This window comes from Staurois parvus, unplaced genomic scaffold (genome assembly GCF_062004578.1).
Source record: "Staurois parvus isolate SC_StPar_1 unplaced genomic scaffold, SC_StPar_1.0 ptg000274l, whole genome shotgun sequence".
In the NCBI taxonomy this organism is placed as follows: domain Eukaryota; kingdom Metazoa; phylum Chordata; class Amphibia; order Anura; family Ranidae; genus Staurois; species Staurois parvus.
The window spans coordinates 925,542-950,620 of NW_028318070.1; the positions used below are offsets into that span (position 1 = coordinate 925,542).

The 25,079-nt window shown below is 44.4% G+C and overlaps 1 protein-coding gene across 7 annotated transcripts in view; it reads left to right on the plus strand.

Annotated features, from left to right (window-relative positions):
• GRAMD1B (GRAM domain containing 1B) overlaps positions 1 to 25,079 on the plus strand; it is a 348,949-nt gene that overhangs the window by 229,003 nt on the left and 94,867 nt on the right. For 6 of the 7 annotated variants that reach the window (XM_089681630.1, XM_089681638.1, XM_089681635.1 and 3 more), the window contains one exon: positions 9,386 to 9,409. The exons of the other annotated variant lie outside the window; for it this stretch is intronic. In XM_089681630.1, coding sequence (XP_089537756.1) covers positions 9,386 to 9,409 — 24 coding nt within the window. The remainder of the gene's footprint in view (positions 1 to 9,385; positions 9,410 to 25,079) is intronic. 7 annotated transcript variants of the gene reach the window in all.

Here is a 25,079-nt window from a genome sequence, read left to right on the forward strand (position 1 = left end):
GGGCTCCACCAAGGAGAGGTGGAAGCCAAAAGCGGCAAGGAGCTGCTTGGGAGTAGCTGTGTGCTAGTGGCCAGCTGTGTGCGAGAGCCATTTTTTTGAAAGTGTCTTCAGGAGACAGACGTAAGCCAGAAGAGGAAGGCCAGTGGAAGATTGTGTATATCTGAGAGAGCCAGGAGGCTGAATTTTGTTTATGTGGATGATAGTTACCCCTGTATGGGAAACTTCTGATGTTTTGCACTTTCATTTAAATAAAAGTGGGCTAAAAAGGCCTTAAAAAAGAAAGCGAGTTGCTCTGTGCGTTTAACCAAGCTCTACCATTTAAAGCGAGTTCCCACAATATATATATATACTTTTTTTTTTTTTTTTTTGCTATTTTTTTTCCCATACAAATGTAAAATTACCCTTTAAATATCCAGCTTTCCTGTGCAGTCCCTGCTGTTCCTAGACATGTCATAGCTGACAGGTCATAGAAAAGTGTATGAAGCCCTACATCCTTTTCCTCTCTCCCTATGTGAATGGTCCATGCTGCTCCATTTTTCTGCCATTAGATGATGCTGTGTGTATAACTAGTATATGATCTGCAGACACCAGTAGAAGCCATTCAATAGAGATGCTCAGGATACCAGAGTTTACAAAACTTGATCTGCTCTTTTTTTGGGCCAACTACAGTGAGCTGTATACTGACAATGAGCTATTCTACTTGTCTGGTTTGGCAGGAAAACTTATTTGCATGTTTAAAACTTTGGGTTAGAAAAAAATGTTCTCCAGTAATTTTGTACACATATTTATAGCAATATATGAGTTCTACTTTAACTGGTCCTGTTTAATGTTACACCAAGTACAGTACCAGGGCTGGACTGACAACTCATGGGGCCCCCGGGCAATAGGGGATCATGGGGCCCCTGTGTCCTTGCCCAAACTCAAAAAAGCCTATGAAAAAGGTACCAGGGGCATCTTGGGGCCCCCTACTGACCCCGAGCCCTCGGGCAGTGCCCGTATTTCCAAATGGTCAATCCGCCCCTGTACAGTACATTACACTCCTAATCCGGTATATGAGTACAATGTACTGTATTTCTTGTGCATAAATATTGGAAAAATATTTGATGTGTAGGGCATTTATTTTAGCTATTTTTAGATCTCCTTCACAAAATATGCAGACTGTGTTGTAGAGTCGATCAGCTGGTATCTGGGACAGGCCCCTAGTGATTGGATGTAGAGATGTAGAAGTAGTATGTATGCTGCAGTCTACATGCCTTGGTCTATGCATGGCAGCGGCTGGCTGATTAATGACATATTAAGATCTGGCCTCCTGTGCCCTTTATACGCAGCCTTTTATCTGCATCTACAAGTCACTGAGCTGCATTTGAGAGGTGTTCATCACCACTTAACTGAAATCGCAGCCAAGAAACACTTAGCAGTTCCTGTGCTTTGTGTGTGCAGGAGATGGAGTCCGCTGCCAAAACTCGACATCCTATCCTGGAACTAAACACTTGTCACTTTTTGTCACCTCTCAAGTGGCAGAACCATGTGTGCATCTCCAAGGTCATTGCTCCAGTTTTAAACCATCCCTTGTGTTAACACAAATATCCCACTGCTGACAATAATGATGGAAGATTGGTCAGGCTTATTATCTGAAGACCCTGATCAGGTTTTAAGGAGTCTATGCAACATAGGGACAAACATAGATCTATAATCTGACAGAAAAAAAGAAAAAAAAAATACGTACACTATATAAAAATACCAATATTGCGAACACTCCCAAATTTAAATAACTACAACCCAAAGAAAAAGAGAAAAGAACTTTCACCCTTGAAAGTAATACAATAAATATAATGACTCTTTCCTTATCCCCTAAAATTATACCTTCTAAAGTGAAAATCTACACATAAATAAAAAATGTAATTCGAACATAATAATACAATATGAAATATAAATCTAAATAATGTCCCAAAATGTCTCTAAAAAATTCAAATCGCTTTCTCTTCCACCTCCACATCATCTCTTGTGATACTGTGTACGAAATTCCAGATATAATGATCCAACGTTGAAAAACCTCAAAAAATAAAAACTACAAATAGTGTATTACCTTAATTAAATCACAATTGTGCAATATGTGTCATGCACACTCCATGACAAGTGTCAAAACAGTGAAGAAGAAAAAAAAAAAAAGGATTTATATATACCGTATATACTAGAGTATAAGCCGACCCGGATATAAGCCGAGGTACCTAATTTTACCACAAAAAACTGGGAAAAACTATTGACTCGAGTATAAGCCGAGGGTGGGAAATGAGGCACCTACTAGTCAATGTAAAAAATAAAGATAGAGACCAATAAAATCACATGAATATTTACCTACAGGTACCTCTGCGGGGGAAGTCGGGGAGGGGGGGGGGGAGGGTCCGTGCTTACTACAACTACTTCTGCGGGCGGCAGGTGACAACGTAGCACCCGCCGCTCGCACAGGCACAGCACACACTGTAGGAATGCCCAGCACATCACTGCAAAGGTTTCCATATCTGTAGCCGCGGTTATGGAAACCTTAGCTTTAGAACTGTGCTTCTCAATTATTTTCTGTCATGCCCCCCCTAGGAAGAAGAAAACATTTCGCGCCCCCCCGGGCGACTGTAAATAGTATCATTTGTCTATAAAATTGTTATAAGTAGGAATAGTGCCCCATCATTGGCGTCAGTGGGAGGAATAGTGCCCCATCATTGGTGTCAGTGGGCGGAATAGTGCCCCATCATTGGTATCAGTGGGAGGAATAGTGCCCCATTATTAGTATCAGTGGGAGGAATAGTGCCCCATTGTTGGTGTCAGTGGGAGGAATAGTGCCCCATCGTTGGTGTCAGTGGGAGGAATAGTGCCCCATCGTTGGTGTCAGTGGGAGGAATAATGCCCCATCATTAGTATCAGTGACACCAATGATGCGGCACTATTCCTCCCACTGACACCAATGACACTTGCTGACCCCTGTTGCAGTATGGTGCTGCTGCAGCCAGCATATGTGGTTGCAGCAGCACCTCTGCACTGCACACTTACCGGCTTTTCCCTCACTCTATTTTCGCGGGTCCGCTCAGCTCCGCCTCCTCGCCCGTGATTGGCCGCCTGTGTACCTTTCCTGAGCTACAGTTCTGGCGGCCAATCACCGGTGAGGAGGCGGAGCCGAGCGTCAGGAGTGAGGGAGTGGCCGGAGTGACGGAAGGAGCAGCGCTTCCTGGATGGATCATCGTGGGAGCCAGGTAAGAGACAGCAGCCCTCTGCCCACCCCTGTACGCGCCCCCCTTGACGGAGCCTCGCGCCCCCCCTGGGGGGCGCGCCCCACTATTTGAGAAGCACTGGCTTTAGAAGCAGCGCCCCCTGCTAGACATCTGCAGACGTTGACTCGAGTATAAGCCGAGGGGGCCGTTTTTCAGCACAAAAAATGTGCTGAAAAACTCGGCTTATACTCGAGTATATACGGTATATATAATTATAACCAAGGAGATAATAAATGTGCGTGAGCAAAACTATTTCAAAATCACTCAGATATGTGTAATGTGTGTCTTACTAATTGTGACAGTGAACTCAAACACTGCAAACACTACTATTATAAAAACAAACAAACGTAAATCGAAAATGCTGTGTCATAAAAGTGAACACTCCAACTTAGTGCAGCAAATGAACAATTACCCTATAGAGGTAATAATCCGCTTTTCAAAATAGTAGATACTGGTACCTCCAAACTTCTTGCAATTCCTTTAGGCATACATCCATATCCCTCATAAGGCAAATCAATAGTTAGAGGCTTTGTAATAAAAGGTATAATACTTTATTAGCAAACTTACATCAAAAACTCCAACTTCCAGCTTCTGAGGCATGTAATCAAACACTCCTCTGGCAAAAACCGCATGTTCCTTAAACAAAGATGGCCGCAATCGCACTTCCGGTAAAATGTAATTGCGTCATACGTCATGTGTCCCGACGCGTTTCGTCACATCCTGGACTTTGTCGTCAAAGGGTGTGACGAAACGATGTGACGAAACGCGTCGGGACACGTGACGTATGACGCAATTACGTTTTACCGGAAGTGCGATTGCGGCCATCTTTGTTTAAGGAACATGCGGTTTTTGCCAGAGGAGTGTTTGATTACATGCCTCAGAAGCTGGAAGTTAGAGGCTTTGTAATAAAAGGTATAATACTTTATTAGCAAACTTACATCAAAAACTCCAACTATTGATTTGCCTTATGAGGGATATGGATGTATGCCTAAAGGAATTGCAAGAAGTTTGGAGGTGCCAGTATCTACTATTTTGAAAAGCGGATTATTACCTCTATAGGGTAATTGTTCATTTGCTGCACTAAGTTGGAGTGTTCACTTTTATGACACAGCATTTTGGATTCACGTTTGTTTGTTTTTATAATAGTAGTGTTTGCAGTGTTTGAGTTCACTGTCACAATTAGTAAGACACACATTACACATATCTGAGTGATTTTGAAATAATTTTGTTCACGCACATTTATTATCTCCTTGTTTATAATTATATATATATATATATATATATATATATATATATATAAATCCTTTTTTCTCTTTTTTTTTTTTTTTCTTCTTCACTGTTTTGACACTTGTCATGGAGTGTGCATGACACATATTGCACAATTGTGATTTAATTAAGGTAATACACTATTTGTAGTTTATATTTTTTGAGGTTTTTCAACGTTGGATCATTATATCTGGAATTTCGTACACAGTATCACAAGAGATGATGTGGAGGTGGAAGAGAAAGTGATTTGAATTTTTTAGAGACATTTTGGGACATTATTTACATACACTATATAGCCAAAAGTATTGGGCCGCCTGCCTTTACACGCACATGAACATTAATGGCCTCCCAGTCTTGGTCCGTAGGGTTCAATATTGAGTTGGCCCCGCCCTATGCAGCTATAACAGCTTCAACTCTTCTGGGAAGGCCATCCACAAGGTTTAGGAGGGTGTCTTTAAGAAGGTTTGACCATTCTTCCAGAAGCTCATTTGTGAGGTCAGGCATTGATGTCAGATGAGAAGGCCTGGCTCGCAGTTTCTGCTCGAAATTCATCCCGAAGGTGTTCTATCGGGTTCAGGTCAGGACTCTGTGCAGGCCAGTCAAGTTCCTCCACCCCAAACTCACTCCTCCATGTCTTTATGGAGCTTGCTTTGTGCACTGGTGCGCAGTCATGTTGGAACAGGAAGGGGCCATCCCCAAACTTTTCCCACAAAGTTGGAAGCATGAAATTGTCCAAAATGTCTTGGTATGCTGACGCCTTAAGAATTGCCTTCACTGGAACGAAGGAGCCAAGCCCAACCCCTGAAAAACAACCCCAAACAATAATCCCCCCTCCACCAAACTTTACACTTGGCACAATGCAGTCAAGCAAATACTGCTTTCCTGGCAACCGCCAAACCCGGACACGTCCATTGGATTGCCAGATAGAAATGCTTGATTCATCACTCCAGAGAACACGTTTCCAGTGCTCTAAAGTCCAGTGGCGGCGTGCTTTACATCACTGCATCCTATGATTTGCATTACACTTGGTGATGTAAGGCTTGGATGCAGCTGCTGGGCCATGGAAACCCATTCCATGAAGCTCTCTACACACTGTTGTTGTGCTAATCTGAAGGCCACACCAAGTTTGGAGGTCTTTAGCTATTGACTCTGCAGACAGTTGGTGACTTCTGTGCGCTTCAGCATGCGCTGACCCCGCTCTGTCATGTGACGTGGCCTACCACTTGGTGGCTGAGTTGTTGTTGTTCCCAGTTGCTTCCACTTTGTTATAATCCCACTAACAGTTGAGCGTGGAATATTTAGTAGCCAGGAAATGTCACGGATGGACTTATTGCCCAGGTGGCAACCTATCACGGTATCACACTTGAATTGAGTTCCTGAGAGCGACCCATTCTTTCACCAATGTTTGTAGAAGCAGTCTGCATGCCTAGGGGATGATTTTATACACCTGTGGCCATGGAGGGGATTGGAACACCTGAATCCAATAATTTGGTGGGCTGGCCCAATACGTTTGGCAATACAGTGTATATAAAATAAAAATAAATGGGGTAGACTCAATGGACTACTTGATCTTTTTTTTCTGTCATCACTCTTCTATGTTCCTACCTTGCCCTGGTGGGCCTTGAGTACAGTTCCCACCAAGAACACTTTTTGCATGGTGTGTGTATATATATTTCCCATGGTTCTGAAGGTTGTAAGTGGATTTCCATAACTCCCTCAAACCAGAGACCTATAGCGGCAGCACACCGATCTCTGACACATAACTACATAGAGCCGCATCTTCAAATTCAGTTCAATGGGTGGCGGTATGTGGCCCCTGTATGGCTGTGTACAAGAAGTCTAAATGTCACACTTAGACCTCACATTATAGATTTTCTTTAGGTTCCACATTTTTTTTGTTGAGATTGTCTTGTTTCCCAAAAGTAGTTTCCGTACTACTGGGGATCTGCAGCTCTCTTACAGCTAAAAATAAAACTAGAGTACCTACCCTAGTGCAGCTCTGCCTGTACATTGAACCCTCCCCTGCCTGTATGCTCAACCCTCTTCTGTTTATACACTCAACCCCCTCCACAATTACAATGGAGTCCAATTTGTGCTAAGTGTTGTATTTATGTCTTGCGATATCATATAAATGCTGTAGGGTATGCACAGCCTTCACATGTGAAATGTAGTCACACTGCACATTGGAATTAGAGGTCAATATTCTTCATGCCATTTTAGTTTCCCTGATCCTATAGATCACCAGAGCTCAATAAATACATCTTTCTTTGAGACTTACACCGTTATTTCTTGTGCATAATGTATATTGGACCCCCTTGAGAATGTACTGTTTTCTATTATGGATTCCCAGCTATACCCTAGCTGTACCATGGGGCAAAGGGACCTCATTCAGATGTCCATAACCGAACCAGTACTGCCATAATGTGTTTGATACTATTCATCCTGCATTTTAACTTCATTGTTCTCATGAGCCAATGATGGGTCTCTTGGGAATCTTGGACCTTACACTTGACCAGAAAAACGATTTCTCGACATCGGCTATTCTCCCAACTTCTACCCACACGGCATTGAATAGAATATGTGAACATTATCCTGCACCTAGAAAGCCTAACCTACATTCGTAGAGATAGCTTTTCAAGTTTTGAGATGATTTGGGGCATGTGAATAAACGACTCTTCACTTTCATCCCCTGCACTAATTATAAATGGATTTTTTTAGATCCTCTTTGTTATGATAGTCCTAAGTATTCCCAGATTCACACTGGAAACCTTTTCCTACTCCATACCTTTTGGTACAATAAAGATCACGGGGATCTTATACATTTTATAAAACATACATCTCATCCACAAATAAACTGTGATGATACATTAAATGACATTTTATTCTATAATGTTGTATTTCAAGGCTAAGCAGCATATTTCTTCTGTCTATATTTGTAATACGTTGACCGAGGATCGCCTTGGCAAATTCTTCTTGTTTTTTAGGCCACACTGTTTTTTATTCTGTAACAGTTATTCTCTTTGTATGAAACTAAGAAATGTAGAGGAACACCTGGCAAGCAACAGTGATTATAGTGTCGAACATTTAGAAAGAAGCCATTTAAAGGGTTAGCTCTCCTTTTACCAAAAAACTGCCTATAAAGGTAAGGGGCACCTGTAGATAAAAACAAACTGTGTGCTTTGACCAAATTTGAATAATGCCTTTTGCTATAGATGTAGGACATTCTCATACTTCCCAAAGCCTGACTGAAAAACTCCCACAGATGGCATCTTACCATCCTGCCTTGTGCTGGGATTTTGCAAAGACACTCCCAGTCGATTCAAACCTCCTTACATGCACTCTCTCTCCCCTGATGTAGTAGCTGTGAGCTGAGATAGGGGACTACACATGTGCGGGGGTTTGAGACTTTGTTCCTGTGATGGTGGAGGTGTACAGTATTCGCTGGGAGTGTCTTCGCAACATCCTAGAAACAATGCAGGATGGGATGATGTCATATCCGGGAGTATTTCAGTCAGGCTTTGGGTGGTACGTAAATGGCCTACACCAGGAGTAGGCAACCTTTCAGAGGTAGAGATCTACCTGGGCAACATGGAGGAAATCATGGGGGGATGCCCTTTTTTAAAAGAAGAAAAAAAAAAAATACAAAGCCACGATAAAAAGACAACCTAAAAAACACATAGTGTGTCATAGCAGTGTCTTCCCCCCCCCCCCCTTCACATCACCTCCCACAGTAGTGTCCCCCCCTTTCACATCACCCCCACAGTAATGTCTTCTGCTGCCCCCTCCACAATAGTGTCCCCTCCCCCCTCCGTAGTAGTGTCCCCTGTCTGTCCTCCCATACACACGTAGTGTTCTTTGTCCCTCTTTAGAATCCCCCCCGAGCAGTGTCCTCTGCCTCCTTCACATCACTCCCCCCCCCCGTAGTGTCTTCTATTCCATTCCCATCACCCCCACACAAACATATACATACAGTAGTGTCCTGCACCCCCCTCCCCAAAGCAGTGTCCTCTGGCCCCCACAGTAGTTTCTTTTGCCCCCACAGTAGTGTCCTCTGCCCCCCCCAGCACTGCTCTTTGCCCCTTTACAAATGCACAACAGTGTCCTAGCTCTCGTGCCTTACAGCCGGTGTACCGCACAGTGGAGAGCGGGAGCAAGCACAGTACTGGACAGAAGGCAGGAGCTGGAGCTGTCAGAGTTAACTTTTCATTTTAGGAAGCTGGTGATTGGTTGCCAGGACTGCTTGGCGTCAATTTGAAAGATTAACTGAGGCAGCTCCCGCCGTCCATCCAGTACTGTGCTGGCTCTCACGCTCTGCTCTGCAGTAAAGATGAGAGCAGAGCAGTGGAGGCAGAAGAGGGAAAGGATCAGAAAAGCAGAGACGTGTTCACTATCTACACACTGGCTGCCTGCGGTTGACAAATCACAATCGACAGGTTTCCAACCCCTGGCCTGCATCTATAGCAAGGACACCTACAGACAGTTGTTTGGTAAAGGTGAACTAACCCTTTAAATGTGAGAGCTAACGGGAAAATATAAAAAATATAGAGCACTTCTCAAGAACATGAATGATAACGGTCGTTTGAGGTTTCTTATACTCCTGGATGAGTACAGTGTGTAGGTTGGGTAACCCCTTCCTCTGTATTTCTGGTACCCACATGGTATATTCAGTATGAGAAATGCAAAAGGCCATCACAGTTTGCGGTGGTTGGTGTCGCTGGAATTCTTGTCATACTGCACTGTGCTCACAGGAGGAGACCAGACATGACATCTAACCAGCTCTGTTCCAGTGTTTCTCTGTGTAATAATTCTCCGTATTCTGTGAAGTGTTGGCTCTAATTTTCTCTGTGTTTCTGTTTCAGTATGACAGACTTAACCTGATCAAAGTAAGATGTTCTCTCTTTGTTCTCCTCTGAACCGTTGTGTCCTTTCCCCTTCCCTTCCCCCAGCCCTCGCTTAGTAGAGATCACAGCTAGATAGCGGTTTTTGCTGGTCTGTCCTGTCCCATCTCGCCCACTTTTATGTCCCCAGCATAGTGTAAAAGCTGTATTTTATGTAGTGCTTGTCGCATCTCTCTTACTGTGTCTGATGATGGTGGGCCCAGCCCAGAATGTAGTAACTCATGGCATCCAGCCCATACCTCTTCATTGATATTGCTGTACCAATCTGAAACCCATTGATTGCTATAGGCATATTCTCATTGCTTTTGTTGTACTGGTGATACAATGTAATGATTTACCCATTTATTAAGCATTAAATGGTTCCTGAAGTCATCAAGACATAGCAAGAAGATATCTGTAGACATTCATCTGCTCTGATGTGGATTTGAGTCATCTTTTCAATTCTACTAATTTTCAAAAACATTTAGCTGCAGTACAAGTTCTGTTCAGGAATGAATGTGCCTCTTGGTAAATATCATTAGGTGTTTTATATAACATCATCTAGTATGTTGAATCAATGACCTCACTTTGCTTTTGTTTGAATTTGATGGACACGTTTATTTCCTGAACCTGACTAACTTCAACTATGAAAATATTTGTATGCAACAGAAAGCCCGGCATAGGCAATTTTTGATTGTGTGTGAGTAATGCACTTCTCAACTTGTAACTAGTTTGTAACTGCAACTAGCTGTGCAGGTCAGTCCTAAATGGAGATGACAATGTTTCATTTATTAGCCTAGGCCAGTGCTTCTCAAATAGGGGGGCGCGAGGCTCCGTCAAGGGGGGCGCGTTTGACCTCGGGGAACATACCGTATTTTCCAGCGTATAAGACGACTTTTTGACCCTTGAAAATCTTCTCAAAGGTCGGGGGTCGTCTTATACGCCGGTATACGTTAGGGTGGAACTTTTTAGGGGGGCGGTGCGGTGCCGCCGCCGCCCCCCCCCCCCTTCCGACAGAAGGGACACTAAGTACAGGGGTGGGCAGAGGGCTGCTGTCTCTTACCTGGTTCCCACGATGATCCATCCAGGAAGCGCTGCTCCTTCCGTCACTCCGGCCACTCCCTCACTCCTGACGCTCGGCTCCGCCTCCTCACCGGTGATTGGCCGCCAGAACTGTAGCTCAGGAAAGGTACACAGGCGGCCAATCACGGGCGAGGAGGCGGAGCCGAGCGGACCCGCGAAAATCGAGTGAGGGAAAAGCCGGTAAGTGTGCAGTGCAGAGGTGCTGCTGCAACCACATATGCTGGCTGCAGCAGCACCATACTGCAACAGGGGTCAGCAAGTGTCATTGGTGTCAGTGGGAGGAATAGTGCCGCATCATTGGTGTCACTGATACTAATGATGGGGCATTATTCCTCCCACTGACACAAACGATGGGGCACTATTCCTCCCCCCCACTGACAGGGTACTATTCCTCCCACTGACACCAATGTTGGGACACTATTCCTCCCACTGACACCAATGTTGGGACACTATTCCTCCCACTGACACCAATGATGGGGTGCTATTCCTCCCAAATGATACTATTTACAGTCGCGCGGGGGGCGCAAAATGTTTTCTTCTTCTTCCTAGGGGGGACATGACAGAAAATAATTGAGAAGCACTAGCCTAGGCTCACATTTTAGTGGCTCTGCAAAGACAGGAATGCAGGGAAAAGTTCCTGCTCCATTTTTTTATATCGCAGCCCACACAGAAATGTCAAGTACATTGTGGTTCCTAGTGCTGCTGCGATTTCCATTGCAATCCTACTGGCACCAGCACACGTTTCCCGCGTTTTTCTGTGCGGGTGGTTGTGACTGGGGGAACATATGCGATCCTGCAGTGGCAATCGCCTGCACAGATGTGAACCTAGCCTTACACAGGACATGTATGTAGCACTACCCCCCTTGGGGGTTACTGTTGATTTTGTCCTCCCTATAGTCCTGCACAGCCAGGCATACTGCATTTTCCACACAAGCTTGCGTTTGTTTTCTTGTTTGAGGGATATAGAACTGGAATAGGGTAAGGGGGGGTTATAGGATTCCCGAAGGAAAAGAAAACTGAGGACAGACTTCCTTGAACTATTCACAAGCTTCTCTTCTGCAACACAATTTCTGTTGGAGAGCTAGCCAGCATCTCCTAGATGTACCACCCCAGAACCTAGATGAAATTCTCTCCTTCATCCAGCAATCTGGAGGTATTCCTGAGCAGGGGATCTGGCTCCTGTTCCTTTTAAATGGTGAACAGTCATAGTAGGGGTATAATCTGGCTCCTTTCCCTGTCCACCCAGGGGGTACAGGTGTACTCACGCAGATCCTTTCCTGTACCACTTGTGAGACGGCTGCTGCTACCAGGCCTATCAGCTGGACTGCTTCTTCCCTGCCACACAGATGGTCCTAACTCAGGGGACCAGTGAGCTCCAAGTTTTCCTCCTTTACAGCTCCAGGCTCACAGGCAGGCTCCATCTCACTAGGCCTCCTGGCAGCCTCTTTTCTCAGCATCACATGTTCCTCTCCACACTTTTCTTCCACCTGACTCCTGCCATTAAGCAGCCTCCTGCACTTTTAAGGGAGTCCCAGCCCCTTGCCAAGCCTTCTGTTGAGGATTGGCTGAGGTCCCCCAAGAGTGCAGTCAGCCACTTCTCAGATCCACCCACTGCCTCCAAGGCCCTCCTCCAAAAGCCTTGGAGAAGGGGGAAATTCCAGCTCCTGTCTAATCATTGGGATTTTGCTCTCCTTAGCTAAACTAGGAGGGTGCTACATGTAGACCATGGATGGTCACTAATAACTGTGCATTGCTACAGTAGTGAGAAAGCATTGCAGGCAGGTTGAGGGCGGGAGGCAATTCTCAGTGGCATGCACATTAGCACAAGCCTAGAATTAGTTAAAGTAGAATTATAGGCAAAACTTTTTTATTTTACATTTTAAATAGTGTAATGGAGGGTTATAACCCTGTCAGATTTTTTTTCTAATCTGTGTCCCATTGAAAAGATTTGGCTTTACTTCCTATCTCATAGAAAAAAACAGGAAATGAGGGGAAATCCCTGCAAATGAATGGAATCCCTAGGGCCCCCCAGGTCACCAGAACGAATGTGCCCATTGGAAGATTTCCTCTCCATTACTTTTCTGGGGACAACACAAAATTTGGGATTTTCTTTTACTTTCACCTTCAATGATAATGGTAAACAGGGCGAATAGAGCTGGTGAATCTCCCTAACAGGAACTGAAGTAGCAATAACAAAAACTGTCAGGAGTTCTAACCCATCTCCACTCTATCCAAAACTAAAAGAAAACGTTTTGTCTTTAGTTATACTTTAAGCACTGGATGCAAGTAAATTGATTGGCTGTGGTGTCCTATATATTAACCATATATGTATAAACACAAAACATGAAGCTACAGTAAAGAGGATTGTACAAACGTAGCACAGTAGTAGATGCTGCTTACCATTTCATGGCGTAGATAATAAAATATTCATAATAAGTGTCCAACCACTTGAGTCGCAGTTGCCGTTCTAAAATGACACTGGGGCAGTTGCATGGAACCGGACCCAGACCGCACTTGGGTATTTTCCGTTATACTGCAGCTTCCCTGTCCAAACACAAATCCCCGGACACCACCCGCTGATCATGCAGGAAATAGACAGCACCCGACTCTTCTTAAGACAGGAAGTCAAATCCTTTATTTTTACACAAACACAAGATATATACACGGGATGGGGAAACACAACCAGGGACAGGATACACATCATCAGCCCGCCCCATCAGTGGGAAGGGTTGCAGGAAACACATCACCAGCCTGTCCCATCAGTGGGAAGGGCTACAGGAAACTCCCCACCCAACCAAGACACATAACAATGGGATGTAGCACATGGCAGAGAACAATGGACAAGCACATGGCAGTGAACAATGGACAGCCACATGGCAGCGAACAATCCCCACACCAATACACAATACTAGGACATGAACAGGCACAGGGTAGGTTAAACATAATGAAGGGAATATGAGCGGACACATGGGTCCCCTCACCCCCAAAAATTAACTCGCGTCACAGGCAGTGACCATTTTGTCCCCATGTTTCATCCTGCATGTGGGCATCCAGCACTAAGCCTAGAAGCTGAAACAAACAGCACTTGGACTTTAGATTTATTCAAACAGTTGTCCCTAGCATTGCCTACAGCATATCACTGGAGGGGAGGAAAGAGCAGTTACAACCCTGTCCTGCATCTTCCTGAAGCAATAGATCTCTACTATAGTGATCTATAGTTGGCTGATTGCAGTAAAAGTGATTGGTGGCTGCATGGGAGGCTTGGATCTGCACTGACCATATCCAGACCCCACATGAAGGAAAAAAGTGTAAAATAAACCCCAAGGTTTGTGTTTACTGCAGGAGCAGAAATTCTCACCCAAATAAATGCATTTTGTATTTGAAATTTAACGATTGCACAACCTGTGAAAAGGTTGCTGCTGTTATAATTTGTGCCGTCGTCAGCCTGACTTAATCATATCTTAAAGTGATTGTAAAGTTTTGAATATTATTTTTTTTAAATAAACATGTTATACTTGCTCTGTATAATGGTTTTGCACAGAGAAGCCCTGGTCCTTCTCTGGGGTCCCCCATGGGCGCTCTCGGCTCTTCCTCTATGCCAAATACCCCCATAGCAAGTGGTTTGTGTCAGGAATGGACTTGCCACTGGTGGTGGGACTGCAGTACCAGTGCTGGCCAACGGGTGCTCCCAGCAGCCAGAATCTCACTCCTGCAGTCAAGCCATCACCTGAGGCTGATTGCAGGAGGTGTATTTAAGCAGGACCAGGCCTGCACTCAGGGCCTTGGTGTATTGTTCCCATGAGCCCCTGTGCCTGGACCTGATCCTGTCGTCTGCCTGCCTTCCTGATCCCTCTGCCTGACTCCTGACATTGATAGAACTCTGCCTGCACCAACCCCGGCTATTCCTGACCACTCTCCTGCCTGCTCCTCTGGTACCTTGTCTGCCTGATTGTTCCTGACCCGGCCCGTCTGACTACGCTTTGCCTGCTCCTTTGTACCTTGTCTGCCCGATGGTTCCTGACCCGGCCTGCCTGACCACTCCACCTCACCAGCCCTGACTACTCTTGTCTGTGTGCTTGTACGTTCCGTTATCAGTTGGAGGTTTTTGTTTTGTTTATATTGTGCGTTTATATTTTTGTGTAGTTCCTAATAAATTATATTCTTATACATCACTCGTGAAGCCTGCGTTTCCCTGTGTTAGTCCACACACCTCTGGTCATACCCAGATCCCTGACAGTTTGGCACTCGTGGGCTCGATCCCGAGCTCTGCGTGTCCATTGACACGCAAAGTCGGCTTGGCCCTGCTTTCTGCTCACTGGCTGTAATAGCCAGTGGCTCCCACTTCTGTCCCTGTGTCCATCAGGAGGGAGAGAGCAGAGAAAGCCACAGTTCTCGTGCAGATCGCAGGATCGAGATTGGATTAGGTAAGTATTAGTGGGGCCAGGATGTGGGGGGGGGATGCTGCACACAGATTTTTTACCTTAGTGGATAAAATGCATTAAAATAGTAGTAAAGTCATTCTGTTTATCTTTTACATATAGGTAACCCTATGATCAGGCTTACCTTTTAGGTACTGTAAATATCTCCCAAACATACCCTGTTGAGGAGATAAATAGTTCTGTAAATGCAGTGAAATCACCGGCACATGCATCCTGAAGGAACGGCATACCCGTGCCGTTCCTTCAGAGCTGTGTGCTGCGGCAGGGACTCCTGCATGCATGCACGGGAGTGATGTCATCACAGCTCGGCCAGTCAGATGGTCACAGCCTGCGAACCGTGAAGGAAGACCAGGTGAAGATGGAAGCCCTGCCGTCGGTGACAATGTTCCCTTGGAGCGCTTCGTTTTAAGGTAAGTATTTCATATATGTGGCGCATACTAACATAATATGGGATTGCCTTGCAGGAGAAAGGTGTTTGTTTGTTTTTTTTTTTTTCTTATTTACTACTGCTTTAAGGTAAAAAAAAATTCAGCCTTCTTGCCAATCATGTAAGGCATATATGTGGCATCCAAGACAGCGAGCTTTATAACGCAGCCTCTGCACATGTGTGTCAATGGCAGCCTGAAGTGGTGCACTGAGAACGTGCTCACTGTGCACTCCCAGCACACTGACTGAGCTGTCACTGAGCATTCTCGATCATAGCTTCTGATTAGAAAAACATTTTTTCTAGTTTTTCACAATTTCTTTCCAAAATACACTAGGAAATAAAACTACATTCATATCTGCTATCAAATTTATATATAATACATTAGGGTCGGCTAACAGGCTGCTAACAGGCATGTACATAATCAAAACTTCTCCAAAACAGGGAGGAAAAAAGATACTTTGCTTTGCGTATGGGCCAGGAGGAACAAATTATATGTGATATTTTCTAAATGACTGTAGAGAGCAGCCTGTAAATGAGCCGTGACTGCTTATATGAAAGCAAATTGAAGTGACGTCCAATCTATATAAACACATATACCTCCTACACAGTCTTCTGGATCCAACAGTCCACACTCCATACATCACATACATACACTCATCCTAGCTTTACCGTGGACAGAATCCAATTATTTTATGTAAGTCAATTACAAGCCAAGACTCTTCTTTTAATTCGACCTCTCAGAAGAGTACAAACCTCTCGTGCACTTTTCACAGATGGAAAGTCCTGGAGATGACAAAACTTCACCTTTCCACACATAATGGTTTATTTTGGTATCTTCCTCTTTTTGCTTCTACTGAATCTTCTATTTTGGGCGATTCTGCATTATAAACAGCACAATCCGTGTAATGGCAACAATGGACATCATTTTCTTAGGCTAGGTTCACATTCATAATGCAGTGCAGAAAAAGTGGCATTCTTTTGCAGATGTTTAGCGGCGCCATCTTTTCCCCTTGCATGTTACTAATGCATGCATGTTTGCATGCGACAAAACACATAGTAACAAAGTACTATGCGTTTTGGTGTGGCATGATTTTTACAAAGTTTTAGTCGCTTCTTTTGCTTGTTTCTTGTGTTTGGGCAGCCCATTGAATTTAATGGACTGCTGTCAATGCAATCTGCACAAATGCAATATTTAGCAGCATATTACAGGAACTATAATGCTTTCTGTCTGCTACCTGTCATTGTATGCATTCTGCCTTAGATGTTTCTCTCTAATTCGTTTTCATTTTGAGGGAGGCTATGCTGCCTTGCAGGGTCCCATGGAACCAGACATAAAAAAACAAGGGGATGTGAAAAGTGATTCACAAACAAAGCGGTTACATTATGGACAGAAGGCGATACTCAAAGTTATTCAAAAAATGATGCTTTATTACACTATTATTATTATACAGTATTTATATAGCGCCAACGGTTTGCTCAGCGCTGTACATTATAATGGGAGACAATACACGACAGTACAGTAACAATACAATACACGAGGGGTTCGAGGGCCCTGCTCCTTGGAGCTTACAATGCATATATAGACGTATAAGGTAAATACCTCAGTTAGCCATCACCTCAGAATGAGATAATACATCAAAAATGACCTAAAATCAATTAAAAACAGACGTCATGACCGGTATAAATAGTAGGGTGCTGTAAATATAGTGACACATGGTCTAATATATATGCAGCACTGACCCAATGGTTACACCACCATGTAGGGGGTGTTTCAAAAAATTATGCCAAATGGCTGAGCAAACAAATGCACTATTATTGCTGATCATAAGTACCAGACATTGGATACGATCGCCCAATAAGTAACCTAGACAGGTATATAATAACTGTGGAGAGGTATATAAGAGCAATCTACCCCCACAACCACTAGCTGGGTAATAACCAATACAGGTAGTAGGTATAGCAGGCTTAATAAGGCGAATATAGGTGGTGAGATTTCAAACAGCAACAATCGTGTCCATGATACTTGATAAGATGAACTTAATAGCTGTGATATTGTCACCATGTAACTTCCACAATGTAGTAGGAATGGCAGGGCCCTGCCAATATACAAAGGAGTTCTTCAACGCAGCATGCAGGCTAAACACCTCCTTTATAATGACACTGTGATGACCAGGAGCCAGGAGCATCTGTGCCTGATAATAAACATAGGGTGCTGTGCACCTTTCAAGTTGTGTAACATGATGTCCTCATCCTGCAATAAGCAAGTGACATATTGTCAGTGGGTTTGTCACTTTAAGTAGGTAGGCAATGGCGTTGTGCGCCGTATTTCCTTTTATGTATGCTGTATATCACCACCCACACCTTAGATGATATTCTTATAAAGTCTCTCTCATCGGGATAACCGCCTGTGGTCCCGGAGAAAGCCGCCACCAGCGGGACTAGAAGCAGGCGGGCTCCACTCCCATCCTGGTACTTGTGCAGCCTGGTAACGCCGAATACCGGCGTGTATTACCGCATCCCCTGCAGGACTCGGTGTATGGCGCCAAAGCATCCGACCGGAAGAGACGTAACTGACGTGTGATGTCAACGCGTTTCGCCGATGGGCTTATCTTACTCAGCTTCGTCAGGTCCCATGGAACCACCCTGAGATGTTCACTTCAGCCAGTAACAGGGCATGCATGCACCATTATATGAAAAAAACTTCAGCGCAATAGGTACCTAATTATAATTATGCATCTAGCATGTGATGTGTTCCCACATATATCAGAATAATCAATAAAAAATGCAGCGAATAAAATGTACAACTATATAAATATATCAACACAGAGATACTCCTATGTCAATTGTAAACCTTAAATGTACTGAATGTGCATTAATAAACAGTGATAGAGAAATATAGACAATGCTCCACAGTGCTTGTGAACACTTAATGGTCAAACATACTCCATGGTCATATATTCCAATGGATATATATATATAGATATACATGTATTCTGTAATATCCACAGTGCTTGTGATACTATATACAAGATAAATCGTGATAAACTGTTTATCTGTTTATCACGATTTATGTTGTATATAGTATCACAAGTACTGTGGATATTACAGATGCCATGATCCATAAGGAGTGAGTGTGAACAAAAGATAGGAGATTGGGGGTATGCGAGGAATGACCATTTAAATCCCAGAATGCCCACGGCGTAGCACAATGGCGGTGAGTTACACAGCCATTTACACTCGAGCGTGTCCTGACATGTTCTAACTTGTACTCACTCACCTGGGTTGCTCTGTTACAACAGGCTTATGGTGAATATTTTTAGAATGGCATAGGGGGTTTAAGGAGGGGTGAGAGGATGTCCACGATGACCCAAGAAGTGGAAAGCCAAACATGCAAATGATGGCTGCAAATGTAGACAGAGTGTGAATCTGTTCTGAGGAAAAGACTGTGGATTCTCCACCACAACAATGCTCCTGCACATGATGCATTAAATGCCCAGAAATTATTTCCAAAGCTTCACCATCCACCTGACCTGGCCCCCTACAATTTGTGGCTGTTTCCAAAATTAAAAAAATGCCTTAAAAGGACGCAGATTTGATGACATATTGGACATCCAGTGCACTGCGACAAAGCTACCGCGCAGCGTTCTGGAAAACAAATTCCAGGAATGTTTCTAGTAGTGGCACAGTTGTCTAGAAAAGTGCATCAGTTCACAAGGGGACTACTTTGAAGGTGACAACGGCCGCTAGTGTATAGGAAAGCAAATGTTTTTTTTGGTTTTTTTTTTAAATGGTTACACCTTGTAGTTTTAGAATAGGTGATGTTTTTGATGCTTCTTTGGTGGAAGCAAATACAGAGAAGGGTTTAATGCTACGTCTCATTTTTTTCTTATACGGCTCAGTCCACCCTATTGTGTCTCATTTAGTGCAGTCCATTTTTTTTTAAAGGGCTGCCCCATGTGTGAGAAACACGCAAAATAGGTGACTGCATGATTTTCAAAATCATGCTGCACCAAACTGCATGGTACTATGGTCTGATGTGTTTTGGGGTGTTCAAACCGAACGTCACAATGGGGAAGAAAGGGGACTTAAGTGACTTTGAACATGGCATGGCGGGCCTGAGTATTTAAAAAATTGCTGGTCCACTGGGATTTTCATACACAACCATCTCTAGGGTTTACAGAGAATGGTCCGAAAAAGAGAAAATATCCAGTGAGCGGTAGTTGTGTAGATGAAAATGTCTTGTTGATGTCAGAGGAAAATGGGCAGACTGGTTGCTGCGACATTCAGATGGTAGGGCCAGAATTTGGCGTAAACATGAAAGCATGGATCCATCCTGCCTTGCATCAACGGTTCAGGCTGGTGGTGTAATGGTGTGGGGAAGATTTTCTTGGCACTAGCATGTTGTACCTAATAAAGTGGCCGGTGATTGTATATAGTCAGCAGCATGTTGAAGACTCATTTCCATTATCTTTACAAGTTGAAGTGGCCATTTTGCTGTAGCCAGTGTCCCTGGACTTGTCATTTTAGTGCCACTACTTCAGTGCTCAAAGCAGGAATCTTTTTCCTGAAATCAGCAATGTTCTTTTTTTAGAATATTGATAAATCCTGCAGCTTGCTGTCGGTTCTCCCTCTCCTTTATATCAGGACAATGATGGATGTTTCAGGCTGTTACCTGGCGTTATGTATGAAGATGTATGGTACACAGCAGCCCTGTAAGCTGTCATTATCACCATGTCACCAGAGACTCACGCCATAGAATAATGCTGACACGTGGCACAGTGATGCTGAAAAGCCTTTTATCCTTCTTTTCTGCTGACCATATGCATTTTGTGGATTGGAGCAATATTGCAGAGGAAGCTGGCTATAGGAGTACTGCCGGCAAGGTTTACATTTCGAAGGCTCACATCTGAATTCTAAATGTAGATTTAAAAAAATATATCCAAATAAGCATTTGTCAAAAGAGAAATAAGTACATTTTTTACATGCAGCACTTTCTGCTGAATCTGGCTCTATATCGGCTTCATGTAATCCTCTACACAGCAGCACAATGAGTGCGAGTGAGTGGCCCTCCTCAATAGAGCCCTAATTAAACAGACTCTGCTGCCCTCCAATCTGAATTTTTTTTGCAGACTGGATTTGATCAGAGGTAGGCACGTGCAGGGGCGGACTGACCATTTGGAAACTCGGGCACTGCCCGAGGGCCTGGGGTCAGTAGGGGGCCCCATGAGATGCCCCTGGTACCTTTTTTCATGGGCTTTTTTAAGTTTGGGCAAGGACAAAGGGGCCCCATGATCCCCTATTGCCCGGGGACCCCATGAGTTGTCAGTCCGCCCCTGGGCACGTGTAAACGAACATAAGTCATAACATAACTCTGGGCAGCACAGTAGCTAAATGGTTAGCACTTCCGCCTGGCAGTACTAGGGTCATTGGTTCGAATCCCAACCACGGCACCACCTGCCTGGAGTTTGCATGTTCTCCCTGTGCCTGCGTGGGTTTCCTCCGGGTACTCCGGTTTCCTCCCACACTCCAAAGACATGCTGGTAGGTGAATTGGTTCCTGTCTAAATTGTCCCTAGTATGTGTATGTATGAATGTGAGTTAGGGAGCTTAGATTGTACACCCCTTGAGGGTTAGGGACCTTAGATTGTACACCCCTTGAGGGTTAGGGACTGATGTGAATGTCCAATATATATGCGTAAATTGACAGCTATATAAGTACCTGAAATAAATAAAATAAATAAGTCTGTTTTACACCTGCTTGTCTTTAGAGGTGAGTAGACCATCTGATCAGGTCAGCCTGAAGAACTGACAGGCGGACATGATCGGACTCTTAGGGTAAAAGAGTAGGAAAACAGGACTGATAATGGTGGAGGAGATAGTGACAAGAGACTGCTTTTCATGGCTTGAGGCCCTATGCACACTAGCGCAGGCACTGTAGTCCAGCTATCTGAATGGGCTGATGTGCCTGCGTTTCACGCAAGGAAAAGGAGCATGCACCTTTTCCAAAACGTATCAGCAGAGGAACTGCGTGGTCTTTTTGACTTGCGGGGTGAGAGGCCATTCAGCACCCCCTCGCATCTCGCAGTAGAAACACGTGTGGCTGCGGATGGTTACAGGTGCAGGAACGGGTGCGATTCCTGTACCTGCAACCAGCTTGCAGCGTGCAGGAAAGTGTGAACCAGGGCTTAAATGAAAGCTGTCAGAGAAACATGTAGACTGCTGCCATTACTGACCTCCCTCTGAAAATGCTAGCTGCCTGGCTGTCTTAAGTGTCAATACTTCAGAGTGGTTTAACTGGAAATAATGCAGCTAGCAAAGTTAGAGACAATTCAGACCTCTGGATCTACATACTTCATCATCAGTCAGGTAATTAGCTTTGTTTTTTAAAAGAATACTTGAGCCACAAGTATGCTTACCCACAGTATACTTCTCAGCATGTTTCCTTGAATGTGAGTGGATTGCACCTCACCCCTATGAAACGTATAAAATAGCAGAATAGGTAGGAGTGGGGTTTTCTAGGTGCATATATTACACGCCAACAAAATAAAATATTACCATTTATTTTACACAAATACAGAAACTATTTTAGTTTCATAGTTCATATCCAATAAATGCCATTTGAATTGAGATCCTCAAACGTGGCCGCTGTGGATTCGCTCCTGTTTGCCCCGTGGGCTCTCTCCTAGGATTCCATCTGATCGAGTGTTTGATGTGCCGGGTCTGAGTATCCCATTCACAAGTTTGCTTCCTGAAGAATCCAAGTAGGCGAAACATGAAGAGCCTGTGTTTGAGGATCTCAATTCAAATGGCATATATTGGATATGAACTATGAAACTAAAATAGTTTCTTTTTAGAATTTCTTATGTGTGTGTAAAATAAATTGTAATATATACAATTAATATGTAAAAAAACCCCACTACTACCTATTCTGCTATTTTTATAGATTCTTCGCAGCATAGTTCCTGCCCTCTCCCTGGAAGCATAGTTCCTCCCCTCTCCCTGGAAGCATAGTTCCTCCCCTCTCCCTGGAAGCATAGTTCCTCCCCTCTCCCTGGAAGCATAGTTCCTCCCCTCTCTCTGGAAGCATAGTTCCTCCCCTCTCCCTGGAAGCATAGTTCCTGCCCTCTCCCTGGAAGCATAGTTCCTGCCCTCTCCCTGGAAGCATAGTTCCTGCCCTCTCCCTGGAAGCATAGTTCCTGCCCTCTCCCTGGAAGCATAGTTCCTGCCCTCTCCCTGGAAGCATAGTTCCTCCCCTCTCCCTGGAAGCATAGTTCCTCCCCTCTCCCTGGAAGCATAGTTCCTCCCCTCTCCCTGGAAGCATAGTTCCTCCCCTCTCCCTGGAAGCATAGTTCCTCCCCTCTCCCTGGAAGCATAGTTCCTCCCCTCTCCCTGGAAGCATAGTTCCTCCCCTCTCCCTGGAAGCATAGTTCCTCCCCTCTCCCTGGAAGCATAGTTCCTCCCCTCTCCCTGGAAGCATAGTTCCTCCTCTCTCCCTGGAAGCATAGTTCCTCCTCTCTCCCTGGAAGCATAGTTCCTCCTCTCTCCCTGGAAGCATAGTTCCTGCCCTCTCCCTGGAAGCATAGTTCCTCCCCTCTCCCTGGAAGCATAGTTCCTCCCCTCTCCCTGGAAGCATAGTTCCTGCCCTCTCCCTGGAAGCATAGTTCCTCCCCTCTCCCTGGAAGCATAGTTCCTGCCCTCTCCCTTAGGTTGGCAGTCTGTTTATTTTTTGTAAACTTCTGTACTTCTTTTCCTGGTCAGAATGTAGTTATTCAAACAGTGGAAATATCCATAGAGCAGCATAGACGTCATCAGGGGCGGACTGACAACTCATGGGGCCCCCGGGCAATAGGGGATCATGGGGCCCCTGTGCCCTTGCCCAAACTCAAAAAAGCCTATGAAAAAGGTACCAGGGGCATCTCATGGGGCCCCCTACTGACCCCAGGCTCTCAGGCAGTGCCTGAGTTTCCAAATGGTCAGTCCGCCCCTGGACGCCATCATATATAAAAGACATGCATTGGGGGAGATTTACTAAAACTGGAGAGCTCAGAATCTGGTGCAGCTGTGCATGGTAGCCATGTTGGTCTCTCTGCACAGCTGCACCACATTTTGCACTCTCCAGTTTTAGTAAATCTCCCCCATTGTGTCTGTGGAGCAGAAATGACTTGGAGAACCCCAGAAACATGTGGGGCTTCCTTTAGGGCTAAATGACTGGACTGGTGTGCATTGTGTAGGCATGATGGTATGGAATGTTACAGTGCATAATGCTGTTTACATTTCTCTTTGTAACCTTTTATTTAGGTGTCACAAAGTGACGCCTCATTCAAGTCTATGGGATGAAGTGAGTTGGTGCTGCATAAAAAAAAAAAGTAATGTCTACATTGATATGTAACCCAGCTGACTGCATTGTTGTGGGGTGAACAGAGCGCTTGGCACACAGTTGTTTTCTATGTGCCCCAGCATTGAGCCTGTGTTGATCTGTGCAGATTTACAAAGAATAGTGTGAATGAACACTTATAGGCGGATGGCTATCACACCTCATTTTATGCTTTTGTCCTTGGTCTCCTCATGTTTCAAAACTGACATCACTCAAAATAAATCAGATACAGCCTTTTATACATTTTCAACGACTGATTTGCAAATGTTCACATTCAGTTTACATCAGTCAGCCATAACATTATGACTACTGACAAGTAATGTAAATAACATTGATTTTCTTGTTAAAATGAACTTAAAATGGGTGGAATATAGTAAGTAGCAAGTGAACATGTTGTCCCTGAAGTTGATGTATTGAAAGTAGAGAAAAAAGGGAAAGTGTAAGGATTTGAGTGACTTTGATGAGGGCCAAATTGCAATGGTGAACAGGCACCAAGGTCACATTGATGCATGTGGAGAGTGAAGGCTGACCCATGTAGTTCGATTAAATAGAAGAGCTAGTGAGAGCGATCAAGGTTCATTGATGCACATGGAGAGGGAAGACTGGTCCATGTAATGCAATCCAATGGAAGAGCTACTGAGAGCGGTCAAGGCTCATTGGTGCATGTGGCGTGCGAAGTCTGATCCATGTAATCCGATAGAATAGAAGAGCTACTGCAGCTCAGATTGCTGAAAAAGTTAACGCTGGTTCTGATAGAAAGGTGTCCGAACACACAGAGCATCGCAGTTTTCTGTGTATGGGACTGTGTATCTGCAGACCGGTCAGGGTGCCCATGGTGACCCGTGTCCATGGCCAAAAGCACCTACAATTGGCACATGAGTATCAGAACTGGACCATAGGACAATGGATGGAGGTGGTCTGGTCTGATGAATCACATTTTCTTTTACATCATGTGCATGTCCGGGTGCATGTACATCACTCACCTGGGGAAGAGATGGTACCAGGATGCAATATAGGAAGTTCAATCCATGAAGGTTCCACCTCACAACTTACAGGACTTAAAGGATCTGCTATTGACGGCTTGGCACCAGATACCACAGCATGCCTTCAGAGGTCTAGTGGTGTCCTTGTCTCGACGGATCAGAGTTGTTTTAATGGCAAAAGGGGGAGCTACTCAATATTAGGTAGGTGGGCATAATGTTATCTTTAATCGGTATGTGTGTGTATATGTGTATGTATATATGTGTGTGTGTGTATATACAGTCATGGCCGAAATTGTTGGCACCCTTGATATTTTTCCTGAAAATCAAGTATTTCACACAAAAAAGGTATTGCATTAACACATGTTTTGCTA